Source organism: Pseudophryne corroboree, chromosome 5 (assembly GCF_028390025.1).
Source record: "Pseudophryne corroboree isolate aPseCor3 chromosome 5, aPseCor3.hap2, whole genome shotgun sequence".
In the NCBI taxonomy this organism is placed as follows: domain Eukaryota; kingdom Metazoa; phylum Chordata; class Amphibia; order Anura; family Myobatrachidae; genus Pseudophryne; species Pseudophryne corroboree.
In genome coordinates, this window is record NC_086448.1 from 15,320,056 (window position 1) to 15,338,859 (window position 18,804).

The 18,804-nt window shown below is 46.0% G+C and overlaps 1 protein-coding gene across 1 annotated transcript in view; it reads right to left on the reverse strand.

Moving 5' to 3' along the window:
- Positions 1-18,804, reverse strand: part of PLEC (plectin) — a 647,147-nt gene that overhangs the window by 313,129 nt on the left and 315,214 nt on the right. Inside the window, exon 34 of the mRNA XM_063924739.1 lies at positions 15,708-15,831. Within this exon, the coding sequence (XP_063780809.1) occupies positions 15,708-15,831 (124 nt within the window). The remainder of the gene's footprint in view (positions 1-15,707; positions 15,832-18,804) is intronic.

Here is an 18,804-nt window from a genome sequence, read left to right on the forward strand (position 1 = left end):
GTGTGCACGCCACAATGGCTGTACCGTGGGCTGTGAGTGTCTACTTCCTGACCTGCAGTGTGCACACCACAATGGCTGTACCGTGGGCTGCGAGGGCCTCCTTACTGAGCTGAAGTGTATATACCACATTTTATAACGTCCTCTTTTGGAATTGTCAGAATTAAGGAGGAACTTTAACTTCATTTGAACGTTTATGTGTTGATCCTCAACCCCTGTCGCACAAAACCTCGCGACTCTATGGAATTATTATACAGAACTCCTTTCCTGTACCCCCTGCATTCACAACAGCAAGTAACACCACTCCACTTCGCTGCATACTTTATTCTTGTTTTGGGATAAGGGGTGTGGCCACCCTCAGATTTGGCCACGCCCCCACCTCCGTCCTGTATTTAGCTTTATGTATAATTGACAGGATCAGTTTATGGAGCAAAGTTCTCTCAGCATAAACTGAATCTGTCAATTAAACAGCATTACAGACCCTGGCTATAAGCTGGAGGAATGGTGAGCCGCTAATTATTGGTCGCTATTATAACATTACACGCTAGGAGCGTCATCTGTGTGATTCTCTACTAGCAGTGTCTACCCGTCATTGCCCAGTCATTATTCATTTTACTCAGTGACACATTTTTGTAGTTCGCTCGTCTTTCCTGATATTTTCTAGTTATTTATTTGAGTGATATTTATTTTAGCAGTGAAATAACAAAGGTGCGAAGATGTCGTAATATGAAGGTTCTTAAAGATGGCATGGACATGTACGATGCATAAGGAGCCGGCTGGCACAGTGCCCATTCCACCGGGAGCGCTATAGATGTAGACACGTTTCATCTCGTGTGTGGTGGTGCTAGTAACGCCTTCATATGCCAATTCAGGGGGGGCACCAAGGAATGGACCCCCCCCCCCCCTGTCATTTAGGATTTCTTTTTATTTAATTCAAGTGCGGCAACAGTGTGCAAAGACACGCGTCGGTGTCGGGGAGTCAGCAGCAATTTAAGCCCTGCCCCCTCTGGTAGTTGGCTCCGCCCCATTTCAAAGGCCTGCAAATCGTGGGTTGTGTCTGTGGCAGCTGCTGTTTTCTCTGACTCTGCTGCTTCCTATCACTCAGCCCCCTGATCCTCCTGCTGGAGGCACTGCAGTGATTAATACACCAGGAATACTTATATATCTTGTTCCTCAAGCAGTAAACTTTCAATTTTATATATATATATATATATATATATATATGGGCTGCGGTCGGGATCCTGGCAGTCAACATTTCGACGCTGGAATCCCGGCCTTTAGAATGCCGGCAGGGGTCCTTGGACTATTCCCACTCGTGGGTGTCCATGAGCCCGCAAGGGGCTTCATAGCGTCGGTATGCTGACCGCCGGAATCCCGACCGCCGGTAAAGCATACCCAATGCACACACACATATATACACGCACATATATATATATATATATATATATATGGATATTTTTTTCCTTAAGGTGCATACACACTTGCCGACGTCTCTTATTTTCAGCCTTCCTGAGCGACGCCGCTCATTTCCTCGGCAAGTGTGTATGCCACCGCCGACCAGCGATGCGCGGCCCCACGGCTCGTTAACGACCCTCGCTGTCGGTCGTACAGGCGCAGGTGCAAATGCAGGATCCAGTCAGCGGGGTTTCCATGTGTATGTGTGCACATGTGTGAGTATATATATATATATATATATATACACACACACACACACACACACACACATATATTTGTGTGTGTGTATATACAGTGTCTATATATATATATATATATATATACACATATATACATACAGCACAGCACACCCATTAATTCATACAGACACACATACCGTACCTCGTACGTACGTACGTACATATACAGAAGCACACACACAAACACACACACACATACACACAAACTTAACATACTGTATACAGTACATTTTGAATATATAGTACTGTACCATCAGGGGCCGGGAGGCGGGAGCAGACGGCGGCACTGTGTGGACGGAGGGAGCTGCTGTGGCTGAGCATGTGCAGCCAGCAGCTCCCCCAGGACATTCTCCATGCAGAGAGCTACATAGCTCTCTGCTGCTACAGATCCGCTACGCGATCGTGGCTTTTACTGAGACAGAGACACTCCTGTCTCCGTCTCAAATATAAAAATGTTGGCTCATCAGGGGGGGTTTCCAGGTACTCGGAACCCCCCCCTGCGTGCGCCACTGAGGCAGCTCAATCTGGACTGTCGTCCAAGAGCTCTCTGCCGCTGCGTTATGTTGCTGATCGATATGAACGTCATATTGCTCAGTGTGTCGCCTGCTGTGTACCCTCCTTTACTCTGGCTTCTGGCAGTGTTATATTGCTATACACTGGGGATTTCCTAATACATTTTTAGAATACAGATTTCTCTATGACTATTATGAATTCCTTTTGGTCTATCTACATACACTAGTTTAACAGACCCAGCATGTACTGGGTCACCTCAGTCTCCTCCCCTGTGTTTGGCTCCTCCCCTCTGTCGAAGTCAGAAAAATGTCTCAATGCACACTGCCATATTTGCACCGCACACTGGTCCGTGCTGCGCATGCGTACGCTCTCCCGTGGAAGCGCATACCCGCAATAGCGTGCACTCGCACGCGCAGTATGCGCATTTACGGTAGAGTTTATGTAATCGTAGCGTGCGACTCATTCGTTACAAAAGTTCACAATTAATGTCGTTTATAGATCATGTTCCCCTCAATAGTTTCTGTAAGTTTGGTTTAGATAGAATGTCCCTGAGCGGAGGAATCCCTCTTTGTATTGTACGAAGGGTCTAACAGGAGTCATACAGTAGTATTTGGTACCCATCGGAAGAGTATTTAATTAGCAATATTCCGGTGTTGGTTTGGAGCGTATTAATCGCTCGTGCGAATAGTTATGAACATAAGAAGTTTATGTCCATTTCTATTATTTACCCATACTCAGGTATGCGGCGGGAAACCCAGTTTCCCACCCACCTGAGCCGTTTAAACTCAGCACAGCCCACCTGTATGAATCAACCTATGACCTTTGGTTACAGTACAGGGCCGAATTCCTGTGTCCAATAAACTGAAGGATTGTAGGACCAGGAGATTGCATTGTGTGTGGGGCATAAATAGGCAGCCCGACCACATCCAGCTCACTCTCTCATCAACGGTTATCTGCTGATAATCGGGAGCTGGATATCGAGGCGCAGGCGATCATACCCTTTGTGCGTAAGTTCTCTCCGTAATCATTGTCTTTCTGTGAGCCAATTCCTCTCTCTCCCTCTGTGTCTATTTCTCTCTCTCTATTTTCTCTTTTCTCTCGTAACTCCCCTAGACTAAACTTTATAGTATTGTATTGTATTGTGTTAGGCCAGGATAATATTGTAGTTTATCCCTTAGTTAGGTGTTAGGTTAGGAAGGCTTTGTTATATTGTAGTGTATCATTTGTACTGTGTTACTCTTTTACAAGTATACTAGATATAATACAGATAATAGGCTTCGGAACCCTAAAACAGTATCTGTGTATTTACTATAGTGTTAAGTGTTCACTTGAGCGTCGGTGACGCTCAAACAGCTTTTTAGGTAGTCAGGCTACACAAAGTTGCATTTACACCCTGTACTCACATTAAAGGTATTCTGTGTGTTTCGTCGGTATAAGGTTTAATATCAAGGTATAGTGTTGTGAGCGTCTGCATCGCTGGTGACCTCCTCGTGGTCTCGAGTGTATGCTACGCCATAGCGAATCTTTCCCCTAGACATAACCAATAACGTGTCCTGTGATCGCTGGGCCGTGAGCGAATGTGACGCTTGAGCGTCTCGCCTACGGCTGAGCGATCGTTACGCAAATAGCGTACCATTACGGTATTTCTTAAGTAAACAGCGTACAGTGTTCTTAGCTTCGTAAGGGTTGATTATACGACAAAGGAATTTAGCATTGTCAATTGCGGGCTCGCCCGGTCCTTTTCACATCTGCACTAGGTAGATCAGCAGACTTTATCCCCCAGCAAAAGGGTGGGAGGTTGTCTCACAGTTGCTGACGGGATAAGCGTCTGCTTCGCTTAGGTAAAGAGTGCTGAAGGAACCCGGTAACCGGAAGTAAGAACAAAACGCTTGTGTCTTTTAAAACTGTTTATTTTTCTTTTGTCTTGCGTACGCACGCATATACCTGCATTTCTTTCCACTTGTATATTTCATTTTTCGTATATCACTATTCCTGTTTGCCAATTTTATAGTTGATAGAAAGTGCAAAAAGAGATTTGCTGTTATTTAATAGTAAAAGTAATAATTAAAGTATAGAACACGGTTTTGTCTTAGAGACGAGGCAGGCAGTGTGCAGTGTGGATTGCGGTGGATGATCAGGGATCATCTACATTGATAAATATTGTGTTACGGTGGATCCTCTGCATTGCGTACACGTGTCGCTAACAAAGACTAGCGTACGCAATCCGAAAGGCAGACGCACGCAGCGTACATTACGCAACGTAGCGTCTGGTTACGTCCACGTAGCTCAAGTTGTGATAAAGTGGATTTTAGCGCAAAGCGATAATTAGCGCAAAGGCGATAAGTAACGCACAGCGGTAGATAACGTGACGCGGTAAATAACGCAAATCAATTTTTGGAAAACCCGAAATTTAGTTTAACAGATCCTGCTCCTAATTAGTAACACACTTGGGCTGAAGACAAATTTCTGCGCAGAAATAGAGGTAGAAACAAAAGTGTACATGTGTTGAGTGAGTGTGTTTATACAATTTTAAAGGGGGAACCAAAAGGAAAGCCGAGTACTCGTCAAGGAACATACGTGTAAGTGACATATACGGTGGCTAGGGAGGCATCTCTGGTTAAATAAATATTTGAGCATTAGAGTATAGCGGACCATAAGGTGTAACAAGACCAGGAGGTCATAAGGTAACAAGACCAGGAGGTCATAAGGTAAAAAGGTCCGCTATAAAAGTCCAGTGGCACAACGCCTGGGGTGTTGGTGCAGAACCCATATAGGCCATTAAGCTCTGGCTGAAGGAATTCGCAGCCGAAATTTTCGATTCCACTGGTCGCTCCGCACATAAGATTAGTTGCTTATGTGCTGAACGATTGTACCGCACGTAATTGTGTGCATTAGTAAACCTGACCGGTACTATTTGTGTACGAAGGTCATAAACGCTATTTGTACATTCTGACGTGATTTGTGTAATTTTTTATTTTTGGAAGGGAAGTTCGCTGGTCACTCAGGAACTATCTAACAACCCCAACGTTTACTGGAAAGAGTAAGTGTCCTGCGGGTATCCCTCATATGTTCCAGTAAACTGAAGGTTCCATAGGGGCCCTGTATCGAGTACGCCAGCACCATATCGGTGTGATCAGGTCGTATTGGTCGAGGTGGGCGAGTGAGTGGGGTACTCGGTAAACCGCCACCGCCGGCCTACTGCGGAGTAATTTGGTTGTCTGTAAAGGCTTGCTGAAAACCTTGATACAGAAAATCCAAGGAGGACTAAGCAACACCTACAGACGATGGGGGCCAGTTGCTCAGGTAGGGGGCGATCAACCCTGGTTCAGGTTGATTCTGTGAACCGACCAGTTGGGTCGGCAAGATACATTATGTGTGAAAAATACGGTAGTCACACAGAGGTTTTATGTGATGAATGGGAACGAATGACTGTACAAGACAGGGACAAATTCCCAAGAATAGGTAGTTTCAGCCCGGAAGTGTTACAAAATTTAAGGAGGAGGATATGTCTCGTAAAACCAACAAAGAGACGAATTCAGCATTATGATTATTTACAGTTGTGGCACCAGGAAGGTGAGATACAGAGAGGTTTGGCTCTGGCGGCAGGATCTGGGGCAGTAAGGAAACTGATAGCCACAGCTCCTCCTCCACCATATATATCAGGAGAGAAGTTGATTACGGAGAAAGACGCACTGGGTTGTAAAACTAAAACTCTTAGTAACCATGTTAATGTTAATGATGTTAACCAAATAACCCATGCAAGTATTAACCCGTGCAAGTTGTACCCTGTTTTGAACCTTCCCCAGGAGTGTGATCAAGAAGACGATCCATCAACAATTTCAGCTCTCTCTCTTGCAGCCACCATTTCAGAAACTACAGTAGGCACATCAACAGCCACGAGATTAGTGAAGGCCCCTAGCGGAGGGATAGGTGAGGTCGTGTCATCAGGTAAGTACGGCACCATGCATTACACTGAAACACTTACACCCCAAGCTGTAGAATCTACACAGAGTGAAGTTATAAGAGTTAATCCAGTTAAGGTGATAGTAGTTCCCAATGGGAAAACAGATGCATCAGGAGTCACACCCATCAGGAACATCGCCATGTATTGCCCGTTCACTAGAATGGAATTAAGGACCATAGTGTCTGAATTCCCAGACCCCAGAAAGGATTTAGTGGCAAGCCAAAAATATATCAGGGATCTAGGAAACACTTTAGAGCCCAATAATAAGGATTGGCAGGTAGTGCTAAGAGCTTGCTTACCCCCCAGTGTCGACCCAGTTAAATTCTTGGCTGATTGTGGACTAGACAAAGAGGTACCACTTACAGATGTGTACGACCAGGATAATGTAAAAAGGATAAATTTGCAGCTAAAAGAATATTTCCCAGCCGTTGCTAAATGGAATAAACTATTCTCCATTAAACAAAAGGAGTCTGAAACGGCAGCAGAATATTTCCACCGGGCATTATCAGAAATGGCAAAATACACTGGTATAGAAGACATAAAGACCAACCCAAACCATCGAGAAGTAGCAGTATCTGTACTGATGGATGGTTTGAAAGAAACATTAAAGGCTAGGGTACAGACCACGCAGCCATGCTGGCGAGGTCTGTCAGTGTCCACTTTGAGAGAGGCTGCTGTTGATCACGACAAAAACATCACTAGGCACAGGGAGTCGCAAAGTGATAAGTTGATGTCCGTAAGTATACAGGCGCTGACCACAAGGCAGCCTGCGTATGTACCACCGAATCCTGTGGGTAAGGCAAGTGGAATAACATGTTTTTCTTGTAACAGACCAGGACATTTTGCACGAGAATGTAGATCAAAGAATGTACAAAGATCTTTTCAACCCCCCAGACAACAACACCACACACGACATTGGGAGCAGGGTCCACAGAGGCGGAGTTTTGAGCCACATACAGGGGAAACAAAAAGATACCCCCCGAACAGAGATTGGCACGCCTCTGGTAGTTCCCAGCTAACTCCCCCACAAGTAGTTGCTGCCACTGGGATTCAGGGAGGTCACCATACCCAATAGGGGTGTGGCCATACCTGTAATCTGCAACCAGTTAAATTGATTGCCAGTCTTGGAAGCGAACCAGAGATTGCAATCAATGTAGCTGGTAAAACTTTAAATTTTCTTGTAGACACAGGGGCGGCCAAGTCAGTGATAAATTCGACAGTGGGCATGAGAACCACTGGTAGGACAGTTCCAGCCATAGGAGTAACAGGAGTAGTCCAGCACTACCCTGTTAGCAAACCAGCCGAGATTACAATAGGGCCTCTGCACACCAAGCATTCCTTTTTGCTGGCTGTATCGGCACCGACCAATCTCCTGGGAAGAGACTTACTATGCAAAATGGGTTGCGTCATTTATTGTACTCCTGAAGGTGTATTCTTGGACATACCTGAGAATCACGCTCAAGAAGTACGAGATATGTTAGACTCCCCATCAAAATTAATGTCACACACCATTATGACAAATAGGAACCCATCCCAGGTAGAAGAGATGACATCTCAGATACCAGATTCACTTTGGACAAAAGATGGACAAGACACTGGATTAATGGCAAACGTAGCTCCAGTAGTAGTGCAAGTAAAAGATGGTAGGATAGCTCCAAAAATCCCACAGTATCCTCTGAAGCCAGAGGTGGAGTTAGGAGTTTTTCCCGTAATAGAGCGCTTGCTACAACAGGGCATTCTAGTAAGAACGTCCAGCACAGCAAATAGTCCCATCTTCCCTGTTAAAAAGAGTGGGGGGAGGGGTTACAGGCTAGTGCAGGATCTAAGGGGGATTAACAAAATAGTCGAGAGTCAGTTCCCCGTAGTGCCTAATCCAGCTGTCATCCTAATGCAAATTCCTCCCACTGCCAAATTTTTCACTGTTATTGACCTCTGCTCCGCTTTCTTTTCGGTACCTCTGCACCCTGACAGTCAATATTTGTTTGCATTCACATACAGAGGAGTCCAATACACGTGGACTCGATTACCCCAAGGTTTCATAGATAGTCCAAGTATATTTTCTCAGGCTTTGCATGATTGTTTACAGTCTTTCCAACCGGAAAGTGGATCAGTGTTGATACAGTATGTGGATGATCTACTACTGTGTTCTGATTCATTGGAGGCATCCCTGAAAGATACGAAACAGCTCCTGTTTCACCTTTCAGACACAGGTCACAAGGTCTCCAAAGACAAGTTGCAATTATGCCAAGCTAAGGTAAAATATTTGGGACACTGTCTAACACAAGGACTGAGACACCTGACCGCTGATAGAATCCAAGCCATTAGAGACATGACACTACCACAAACCCAGCAACAGATCAGAACGTTTTTAGGAATGTGTGGGTATTGCCGTAATTGGATCCCAGGGTTTTCCATATTGGCACTACCTCTGCAGGAAATGGTCTCCTCAAACAAACCTGATCGGATTTCGCATACAGACGAATCTGAAACGGCATTTGAGAGACTCAAACAGTGTCTAACACAGGCACCTGCACTAGGTATGCCAGACTATGGGAAACCCTTTGAACTATACGGAACAGAAAGTGCTGGGTGCGCAGCAGGTGTACTAACACAAAAACACGGTGACGCCAGCAGGCCAGTTGCATACTACAGCGCTCAGCTAGATACGGTAGCGCGGTCCCTCCCCACATGCTTGCGTAGCGTTGCGGCGATAGCATTGCTAGTGACGAAAAGCGAAGATGTCGTGCTAGGCCACAACCTCACAATCCATACACCACATGCAGTATCTGCCTTATTAAATTCTGCCCAAACCAGACATGTCTCATCAGCAAGGTTTACGAGATGGGAATTGGCATTAATGGCCCCAGTAAACATCACCATAAGGAGATGCAGCGCATTAAACCCTGCAACATTTCTCCCAGGTGTGCCTGGACAGGCACAAAGGGTGGGAGGTGAGAGTGATGGGGAAGGAGGATTTTATACAAAGGAGGATGCACATGATTGTATGGAATATTTGACCCAAAATTTTACCGCAAGGCCTGACATCAGTGACAATCCACTAGAAGATGCAGAACTCACGTTCTACACGGACGGTAGTTGTCACAGACAGTCAGACTCGGGAGACTTGTGTACTGGATACGCAGTCGTAGATGACCAAGACACCATAGAAGCGGAACCGCTAGGCCCACCTCACTCAGCCCAGGTTGCTGAACTGGTCGCCCTAACCAGAGCATGTGAATTGGCTAAGGGTAAGTCTGCCAATATCTACACCGATTCTAGATACGCGTTCGGGGTAGTCCATGATTTCGGAGCCCTATGGCGGCTCAGAAATTTCATGACGGCAGCTGGCACACCGATAGCGCATGCAGCGTATATAAAAAGGCTTCTAACAGCGATACAAGAACCCGACAGAGTGGCTGTTATCAAATGTAAAGCACATACGTATAGCCAAGACCCAGTATCCCTTGGTAACAGCCGAGCAGACGAAGCTGCAAAGCTTGCAGCTGCTACCCCCATACGGACAGACACCACACAGTTGATGGTATTTAATACCATCAACACACAGAAGTTGTGTGAGATGCAGAATTTGTGTTCCACTCAAGAGAGAGCAGTCTGGAAGGCAAAGGGATATGGCCAGGAGCCCTCAGGGCTCTGGACGGATGGACATGGTAAACCAGTGGCCCCCAGGGCATACCTTCCATGTCTGGCTGAAGCAGCTCACGGGCTGACTCATCTAGGCAAGGAGGGGATGTGCAAATTGGTAAGAGCATACTGGTGCGCCCCAGGATTCTCCTCTCATGCTGGTAAAAGAGCAATGTCATGCCTTACCTGTCTGAGAAAGAATATTGGAAAGGCAATACCTACAGAACCCTCCCATATCCCACCTGCCGGCGGCCCTTTCCAAGTAATACAAATTGACTTCATCCAATTGCCCCCATGTAGAAACTTAAAGTATGTACTTGTCTGTATAGATGTTTTCTCGAATTGGGTCGAAGCTTTTCCAGCAGCTACAAATACCGCCATGTTTACAGCTAAGAAAATTGTGCAGGAATTTGTATGTAGATATGGTATCCCTAGAATAATTGAAAGTGATAGGGGTACCCATTTTACAGGTGATGTCTTTCAAGGAATGTGTAAGTTGATGGGAATTGATAGCAAGCTGCACACTCCGTACCGTCCACAGGCGAGTGCGAAGGTCGAAAGAGTGAACAGCACTATTAAAAATAAATTGAGTAAAGTAATGGCAGAGACAGGATTGACGTGGCCAGAAGCTTTACCCATTGTTTTGTATAGCATCAGAACCACTCCCAGGTCCCCTCTTAATCTGTCTCCTTTTGAAATTCTGTTTGGTCGACAACCGCATGTCATGATTAACCCTCAGGATGATTTGAAATGTAACAATGAAGTAACTGTAAAGTACTTGATTAACATGAGTAAGCAGTTGAGGAGTCAAAATGATAATCTGAAGTTGGTGATTCCTGATTTACCAGATAGTAATTGTCATGACATTGAACCTGGGGATTATGTAATGATACGAAATTTTCTACGCTCAGGTTGTCTTATTGATAGATGGGAAGGACCATACCAGGTCTTATTGACTAGCACCACAGCATTGAAGGTTGCTGAGAGAGAGACTTGGGTCCATTCATCCCACTGCAAGAAGGTTGCTGACCCAGAGAAGTCCCGTGATAAGGAACAGACGGTAGAGGTTGTATCACTGGAGTGTCTGTTCCAGGAGGACTGAGGCGGCACCTGAGCCTTGAAGATCGAAAGCAGTTGTCGACTCCCTTCTCCCTTTTATTGTTTTTCTCCACTTCCCATCCCTTCTCCCTTGATATTTCTTTTTCCCCTTTCTCATTCTTCTCCATTTCCTCCTCAGAGATGGACTTGCCCAAAGAGACTGTGATCCGGATTTTGATGTTAACCATGATGTTGACCAGAGCAGTCTGTTCCGGCGAGAGTACCATAGAGGTCGAGAGAGGTTCTGGAATGGGTTCCGATTATGATGATGGAGGCGTAGTTTTCCAAGATCAACCAATCCAACAAGCAAAGGCGAGTATCAGAAAACGATCCGATAGAAGAAATTGTGATGGATTGTTAGCTGAGGAAAATTGTATCTGTAGGCTCTGTGGTAATCTGGTTGAAGATGGATGCATAAAGCAATGCCAATCTAGTTTTAATATCCATATGGACCGGCATCCATTGAGTGACTATCACTCTCTAGTGGGTAACGTGTTGAACCAAACAGATTGTTGGGTATGCTCTCAAGTACCTCAGGGTCACAGCAAATCAGGGCTAGTACCATTTCCTTTAACGTTAGGGGAAGTACTTGAGCTAAGTGGTGGGAGACCGGTGGACCGGAGGTTTAACATCTCCAGCCCTCCTAGTTTGAAGCTCCACCAATACCATGTGGATAGGTCCCTCTTATGTTTTAACATCTCCAATCCCAGAAAACCGGGAAATTGGGAAGTGTCATGGAGCAACCTTTCCATGACCTTTTCACACAGAGCAGATAGAATGCCTACAGATACAGAGCTCGTACGCCACATAGCCAGTAGAGGAAAATCTTTTCGGTATCGATATACCTTAGGAAATAGGATTACTAGAGTTGGAGAGGTATCACCAGGATACTGTGCACATATCGTACAGACCGATACGTGCATTAGGCAGATGGAAGAATTAGGGTCAGGAGATTTCACCTGGAAGGTTTGTAACATGGTCATGTCCTTCTCCGTCCCTTATGTTCTCCCCGATGATGCATATTTCATATGCGGGAGAAAGGCGTACAAGTGGCTTGCCCCAAACTCTGAAGGATTGTGTTATATTGGAAAAGTATTGCCTGAAGTGATGACTGTAACACATGACAAAATGAAGGACATACACCGTGGTGCCCAAGCTCCTTATACTCACACTCACTACGAGCACCTTGTTAAAAGACAACTGTCAGAAAGGTTAGAGCATCCGGCCTCTGATCTTATCCATGAATCCACCGGGATTCAGGTTCTGGTAGCGTTAGATTTCACTCGTACCGCTCGAGGAGTGATGAATTATAAATACATTTCCGCACTCGCCAATTTGTTAGATAATATCACTGAAATGTATGATGACACGTTTAGATACACTGGAAGAGAACTTCAAGCTTACAAAACAGAACTAGTTCAGCATAGGATGGTTCTTAATTACCTTACAGCAGTAACAGGCGGATATTGTGTTACATTGGCAACACAGTACGGTATAAAGTGTTGCACGTATATCACAAATAACACCGAGGATCCGGTAGAGGTCATAGACCAAAAGATGGACGATATTCTGCAATTAAAGTGGGAATTTCGTCGGAAACACAATCTCACCCTTGCTGCTGTAGGTAATGAGCTGACTGGTTGGGTGTCATGGTTGAACCCGCGAAATTGGTTCTCCGGTTTAGGAGACTGGGCTCAAGGAGTCATAATGGATGTTGGAAAGTTTCTCCTATGTATTTTGGGTGTCGTTATATCTATTGGATTGATATTTAGATGCGGGCAGGCTTTAATGAGGTGCAAACAAAGTACGAAAGTGATGAGCTTGAGGAGTGAGGAAACTGTAATTAACCTGGATTTGATTTATGACCCAATGCTAGAAACCATGACGTAATGATGTAATGAGTATACGGTCCGTCTTTCACCCATTTCTATGTTTTCCTCCGAGGTACAAAGACCCACGTAGACGAAGGACCTGATGAGCCAAGGGGCCGACAACGGAAAGATGGAAAGAAGAAGAGCAGACGACCCGATATACAAGATTTTATGGACAATGCCATGGGTACCCCAGTTTCCCTAGGAACTTTAAAATCACGCTAGCCCAACATTTTTTGTAAATCCATGGACGTTGTTTGCTTTACTCACGATTTATGAGCAAAAGCACAAAGAAGAAGACTGCAATCAAACGACACCAATCAAGACCTCAATCGACGAACGTACATTAACCTGACATAGAATATCATTGCATTTTTCGTAAGTGTTCTTTATCTTCATCTCTGCAACCCTCAGGTAACAACACACATAGTCGATAGGGAATACAGGCACAGATAGCAGCAACCACATACCCCCCCAATTCATGTATCATCAACTAAAATGTGCATCCCCATTGTGTTACAACCACAGCCGAAATGAGCTCGGTAGAGTTTGACAGCCCATCCACAGACCTGTACCACAGGATAAGAAGGAATTCAAATGTATACTTCGCAATACCTCGAAGCTTGATTTACCACACGTACGGCACGATGATACATGACCCCCCCAAACATGGACTCATACACACATGCTCCTGCTTTCTCACTAGGTCATACTCTCTTCACACCTACTCCATTCTTCCTCCTTTCCCCACCATGGAAATCAATTAACCCCTGACTTACATTTTTCTCCTTAAATATTTTGTGGCAGTTATTATTGACTGCCAAAGGGTGGACTGTCGAAGTCAGAAAAATGTCTCAATGCACACTGCCATATTTGCACCGCACACTGGTCCGTGCTGCGCATGCGTACGCTCTCCCGTGGAAGCGCATACCCGCAATAGCGTGCACTCGCACGCGCAGTATGCGCATTTACGGTAGAGTTTATGTAATCGTAGCGTGCGACTCATTCGTTACAAAAGTTCACAATTAATGTCGTTTATAGATCATGTTCCCCTCAATAGTTTCTGTAAGTTTGGTTTAGATAGAATGTCCCTGAGCGGAGGAATCCCTCTTTGTATTGTACGAAGGGTCTAACAGGAGTCATACAGTAGTATTTGGTACCCATCGGAAGAGTATTTAATTAGCAATATTCCGGTGTTGGTTTGGAGCGTATTAATCGCTCGTGCGAATAGTTATGAACATAAGAAGTTTATGTCCATTTCTATTATTTACCCATACTCAGGTATGCGGCGGGAAACCCAGTTTCCCACCCACCTGAGCCGTTTAAACTCAGCACAGCCCACCTGTATGAATCAACCTATGACCTTTGGTTACAGTACAGGGCCGAATTCCTGTGTCCAATAAACTGAAGGATTGTAGGACCAGGAGATTGCATTGTGTGTGGGGCATAAATAGGCAGCCCGACCACATCCAGCTCACTCTCTCATCAACGGTTATCTGCTGATAATCGGGAGCTGGATATCGAGGCGCAGGCGATCATACCCTTTGTGCGTAAGTTCTCTCCGTAATCATTGTCTTTCTGTGAGCCAATTCCTCTCTCTCCCTCTGTGTCTATTTCTCTCTCTCTATTTTCTCTTTTCTCTCGTAACTCCCCTAGACTAAACTTTATAGTATTGTATTGTATTGTGTTAGGCCAGGATAATATTGTAGTTTATCCCTTAGTTAGGTGTTAGGTTAGGAAGGCTTTGTTATATTGTAGTGTATCATTTGTACTGTGTTACTCTTTTACAAGTATACTAGATATAATACAGATAATAGGCTTCGGAACCCTAAAACAGTATCTGTGTATTTACTATAGTGTTAAGTGTTCACTTGAGCGTCGGTGACGCTCAAACAGCTTTTTAGGTAGTCAGGCTACACAAAGTTGCATTTACACCCTGTACTCACATTAAAGGTATTCTGTGTGTTTCGTCGGTATAAGGTTTAATATCAAGGTATAGTGTTGTGAGCGTCTGCATCGCTGGTGACCTCCTCGTGGTCTCGAGTGTATGCTACGCCATAGCGAATCTTTCCCCTAGACATAACCAATAACGTGTCCTGTGATCGCTGGGCCGTGAGCGAATGTGACGCTTGAGCGTCTCGCCTACGGCTGAGCGATCGTTACGCAAATAGCGTACCATTACGGTATTTCTTAAGTAAACAGCGTACAGTGTTCTTAGCTTCGTAAGGGTTGATTATACGACAAAGGAATTTAGCATTGTCACCTCCCTGGAAACCCCCTCCTGCAAAATCTGCATTTGCCCCTGGACCACCCCATATTAACCGTGTGTGGCTCTAACCCCTGCTTTACCTGACGATTCAATGCATAGATTTTTTTGCCCATTAACATAAAGTGAGAGGATTCATAGCCTATGTTACTCGGAGGAGCTAAAGGAACATTTCAGTGAATATCTGATTAAAACGTCTGTTCAGTAGTTCTTGAGCTTATTGCGAATATACATACAAATGAAGGATTTTATATATAGATTAAGTTCTAACACTTCTTTTATTCTGGGATTGTGTACTTAGTTTTAGTTTTGCGGTTACATTGTAGTTGTTGCAGTTTGATGAGTGATACAGTAGCTGTTACTTGTTAGGCATTGTTACTGCCAGTAGATTACTGTGGTATGTAAAGGATCACTATCTTCAATTCTTCTAATACTCCCAGCAGTTTCTTTTTATTTTGTGTTTACCTTGTAGTACATTTAATTTACTGTTTTCGGTCATTTGTACATGTAAGTGGTTTCCTGTGTCCAGCAGCAGCCCCTCTGTTTTTTTGTTTCTGGCTATTTTAAAGGGACAGACGTCCGCCCTTTCTGCTCACGGCAGCAGGTGTTTTATATCAGGTTAACCCAGTTGGGAGTTTTCTGGGGCGCCGAGCCTGTGTTACCTGTAGGAAGCCGTCATTCAGGTCAGGAAGAGATGTCTCCATCATCTGCAGACACAGCCAGAGGGATCGCACCTGGTCCTGCACCTCTGTCCTCCACACCCTCCACAGCTCCCTGCTGCTGGTCCTGTGAAGCAGAAAAGTGGACTCATCACACCACAGATCAGAGCTGGCAAGCAGAGGACAGTCCTGCACCCTGTAAGTATAAAGGCTCATACACACTGGCCGGTTTTGAGCTCACTTTTGGCGTTTTGAGCTACTTTGAGCTCAGCATCGGCCAGTGTGTATGGCCAGGCGATGAGCGCTGATGCGCACTCCCGCATCATCGCTGGTCGCCATTGTTTGAACAGCCGAGTGAAGAATTTTCCACAGTCTCCTACTGTGGAAAGTGCTTCTTTCCCTGTGAACATCGATGGACACAGGGAAATTAGCAGCTGTTACAGCTGCCCACCTGCCACACCCCACCCAAATCTAACTGCTAACAAATTTGCTGCTGCGATCAACTCTGAATTAGGCTCTAAGGGGATCATTCCGAGTTGATCGCTAGCTGAAAATGTACGCTGATGATGCAAAAAAAGGCACTTCTGCGCATTCGTATGTGGCACAATGCGCACGCGGGACATACTTTCACAACGGCCGAAGTAGTTTCACGCAAGGTCTAGCGAAGCATTTCAGTCGCACTATTGGCCGCAGAGTGATTGACAGGAAGTGGGCGTTTCTGGGTGTCAACTGACCGTTTTCAGGGAGTGTCAGGAAAAACGCAGGCATGCCAGGAAAAACGCAGGCGTGCCAGGAAAAACGCAGGCGTGGCTGGGCGAATGCTGGGCGGGTTTGTGATGTCAAAACAGGAACTGAATAGTCTGAAGTCATCGCAAGCGCTGAGTAGGTCTGGAGCTACTCTAAAGCTGCACAATTTTTTTGTAGCCGCTCTGCGATCCTTTCGTTCGCATTTCTGCTAAGCTAAAATACACTCCCAGAGGGCGGCGGCTTAGCGTTTAGACGGCTGCTAAAAACAGCTAGCGAGCGAACAACTCGGAATGACCCCCTAAGTGTCAAGGCCATTCATCAACAGTATCACGCAGCTATCTCCTGGTTACAGTTCTCCCCCGATAATTTCCAGTAAGGGGACGTGGAAATGATGTCATTCAGAACTTAATAGTGTTGGACCCGGGTAAGCATCTATATCTCTAGTTATCATTAATCCAGAAGTGCAATTCCAGTACTGCTGGAAAGGTTAGAGCCACAACTCTCAGCTGGTACCCCGAGTGATGTTCTGGGGGTCTGGGAACTGGATTAAAAGTGAAGTGCCCCATTCCTGCTGCAGACACCCTACGACAACCTACGATTGGAAGTCTTTACCTCTGCTCCCCATGGCTTTTGGATCCGGTTCTCATACTTCTAAAAGGCTGTCTCCAATGAATTAAAGTAAAGGAGGCAAATTAATTTCTCTTTCGTCCTAGAGGATGCTGGGGTCCACATTAGTACCATGGGGTGTAGACGGGTCCACCAGGAGCCATTGGCACTTTAAGAGTTTAAGAGTGTGGGCTGGCTCCTGCCTCTATGCCCCTCCTACCAGACTCAGTTTAGAAAATGTGCCCGGAGGAGCCGGTCACAGCTAGGGGAGCTCTACAGAGCTTTCCTAAAGAAGTTTAGTTTAGAGCTTTTTTATTTTACAGGGAGGCTGCTGGCAACAGCCTCCCTGCAGAGTGGGACTAAGGGGGGGAGCAGTGTCCGCCCTGCCTCCGCAGACTGGACACTGAGCTCCAGAGGGGTCTGATCAGTCTCCGCCGCAGGGGAACCGCTCACCCCAGCAACATGCCGCCGACCCCTTACAGAGCTGAAGCAGTGGTGAGTTAGTCAACGACCCCCCTAGCAAGCGGGGGGCCGGTGTGAAGATGGCGGCAACAGGGGTCGGCGCGCGGTATTAACCGCGCTCCCAGACGGTACAAGAGGCACGCTGTGAGGGGCGCCCTGGGCCAGCGCTTACCCCTCACACTGGTCAGCAAGCCTGTCGGGCCCCAGGGATCCCAGCCAGCACAACTCCTCAGACCAGTTTTCAAAAGCAGAAGAGCGGGAAGACAGCGCCATGAAGGGGGCGGAGCTTCTCCTCGGAGCGGACCCTGCAGCGTTCCAGCGCCATTTTCCTGCATGCTGATAGCTGAAGGAAGATCCTGGTCCCTCCACAGCAGCTCCAGATTACTGAAATACGGTACCAGGGGGTTATAGAATGGGGGGGGAGGCTGATTGTTTGACTGTGTGTCCTATTAAGGAGCACAAGTCAGTGCTGAAAAGGGGTTTTTCTCCTTGTGTAAAGCGCTGGTGTGTGTTGGCTCCACTCTGTCTTTCTCTTGCCATTCTTGGGGGGGAAACTCTGTCTTACCCCATCCTGTGTGTGTGTAGAGTGTTTGGTGGTCACCAGCAGCATATGCTGCAGAGGATTTATCTTCACAGGATGATCCCATTCCATGTAATCAGGATAGCACTAGTTTAGCACAGATTCCAGCAAGGGAACCAGAGTGGTTTTCCTCTCTCAAGACTTGGATTTCTCAGATTTCTGACAGGTTTGCTAGTAATGAATCTGCAACCCAGGTATTACAGAGCTCTATGGCTGTGTGGCCCTTGTCTGGTGCTTCGGGACACCCTGCTATATACCCCCACAAACGTGCGCTTGTGCAGGTAACACAAGACGACACGGATACCGATTCTGACACTACAGATGGTGATGGGGATGTGTTGCGGGGGTCCGCATGTCTTGCAAGGGGGGTACAATTATTGATAGAGGCTATCAGGGATGTGTTGAATGTTAATGATACCACACCTGAGCAGGTTGAGGAGGCTTTTTTCACTGAAAACAAGAAAGCCTCGCTAACCTTCCCTGCGTCAAAAGAGCTGAATGCTATCTTTGAAAAGGCCTGGGTGAATCCTGAAAAGAAGTTTCAGATCCCTAAGAGGATTCTGGTAGCTTTTCCTTTCCCTGAGGAGGATAGGAAAAAGTGGGAAAACCCGCCGATTGTTGACGCATCTGTATCCAGACTCTCGAAGAAGGTGGGTTTACTGGTGCCGGGATCTACCGCCTTAAAGGAGCAGGCAGATAGGAAAT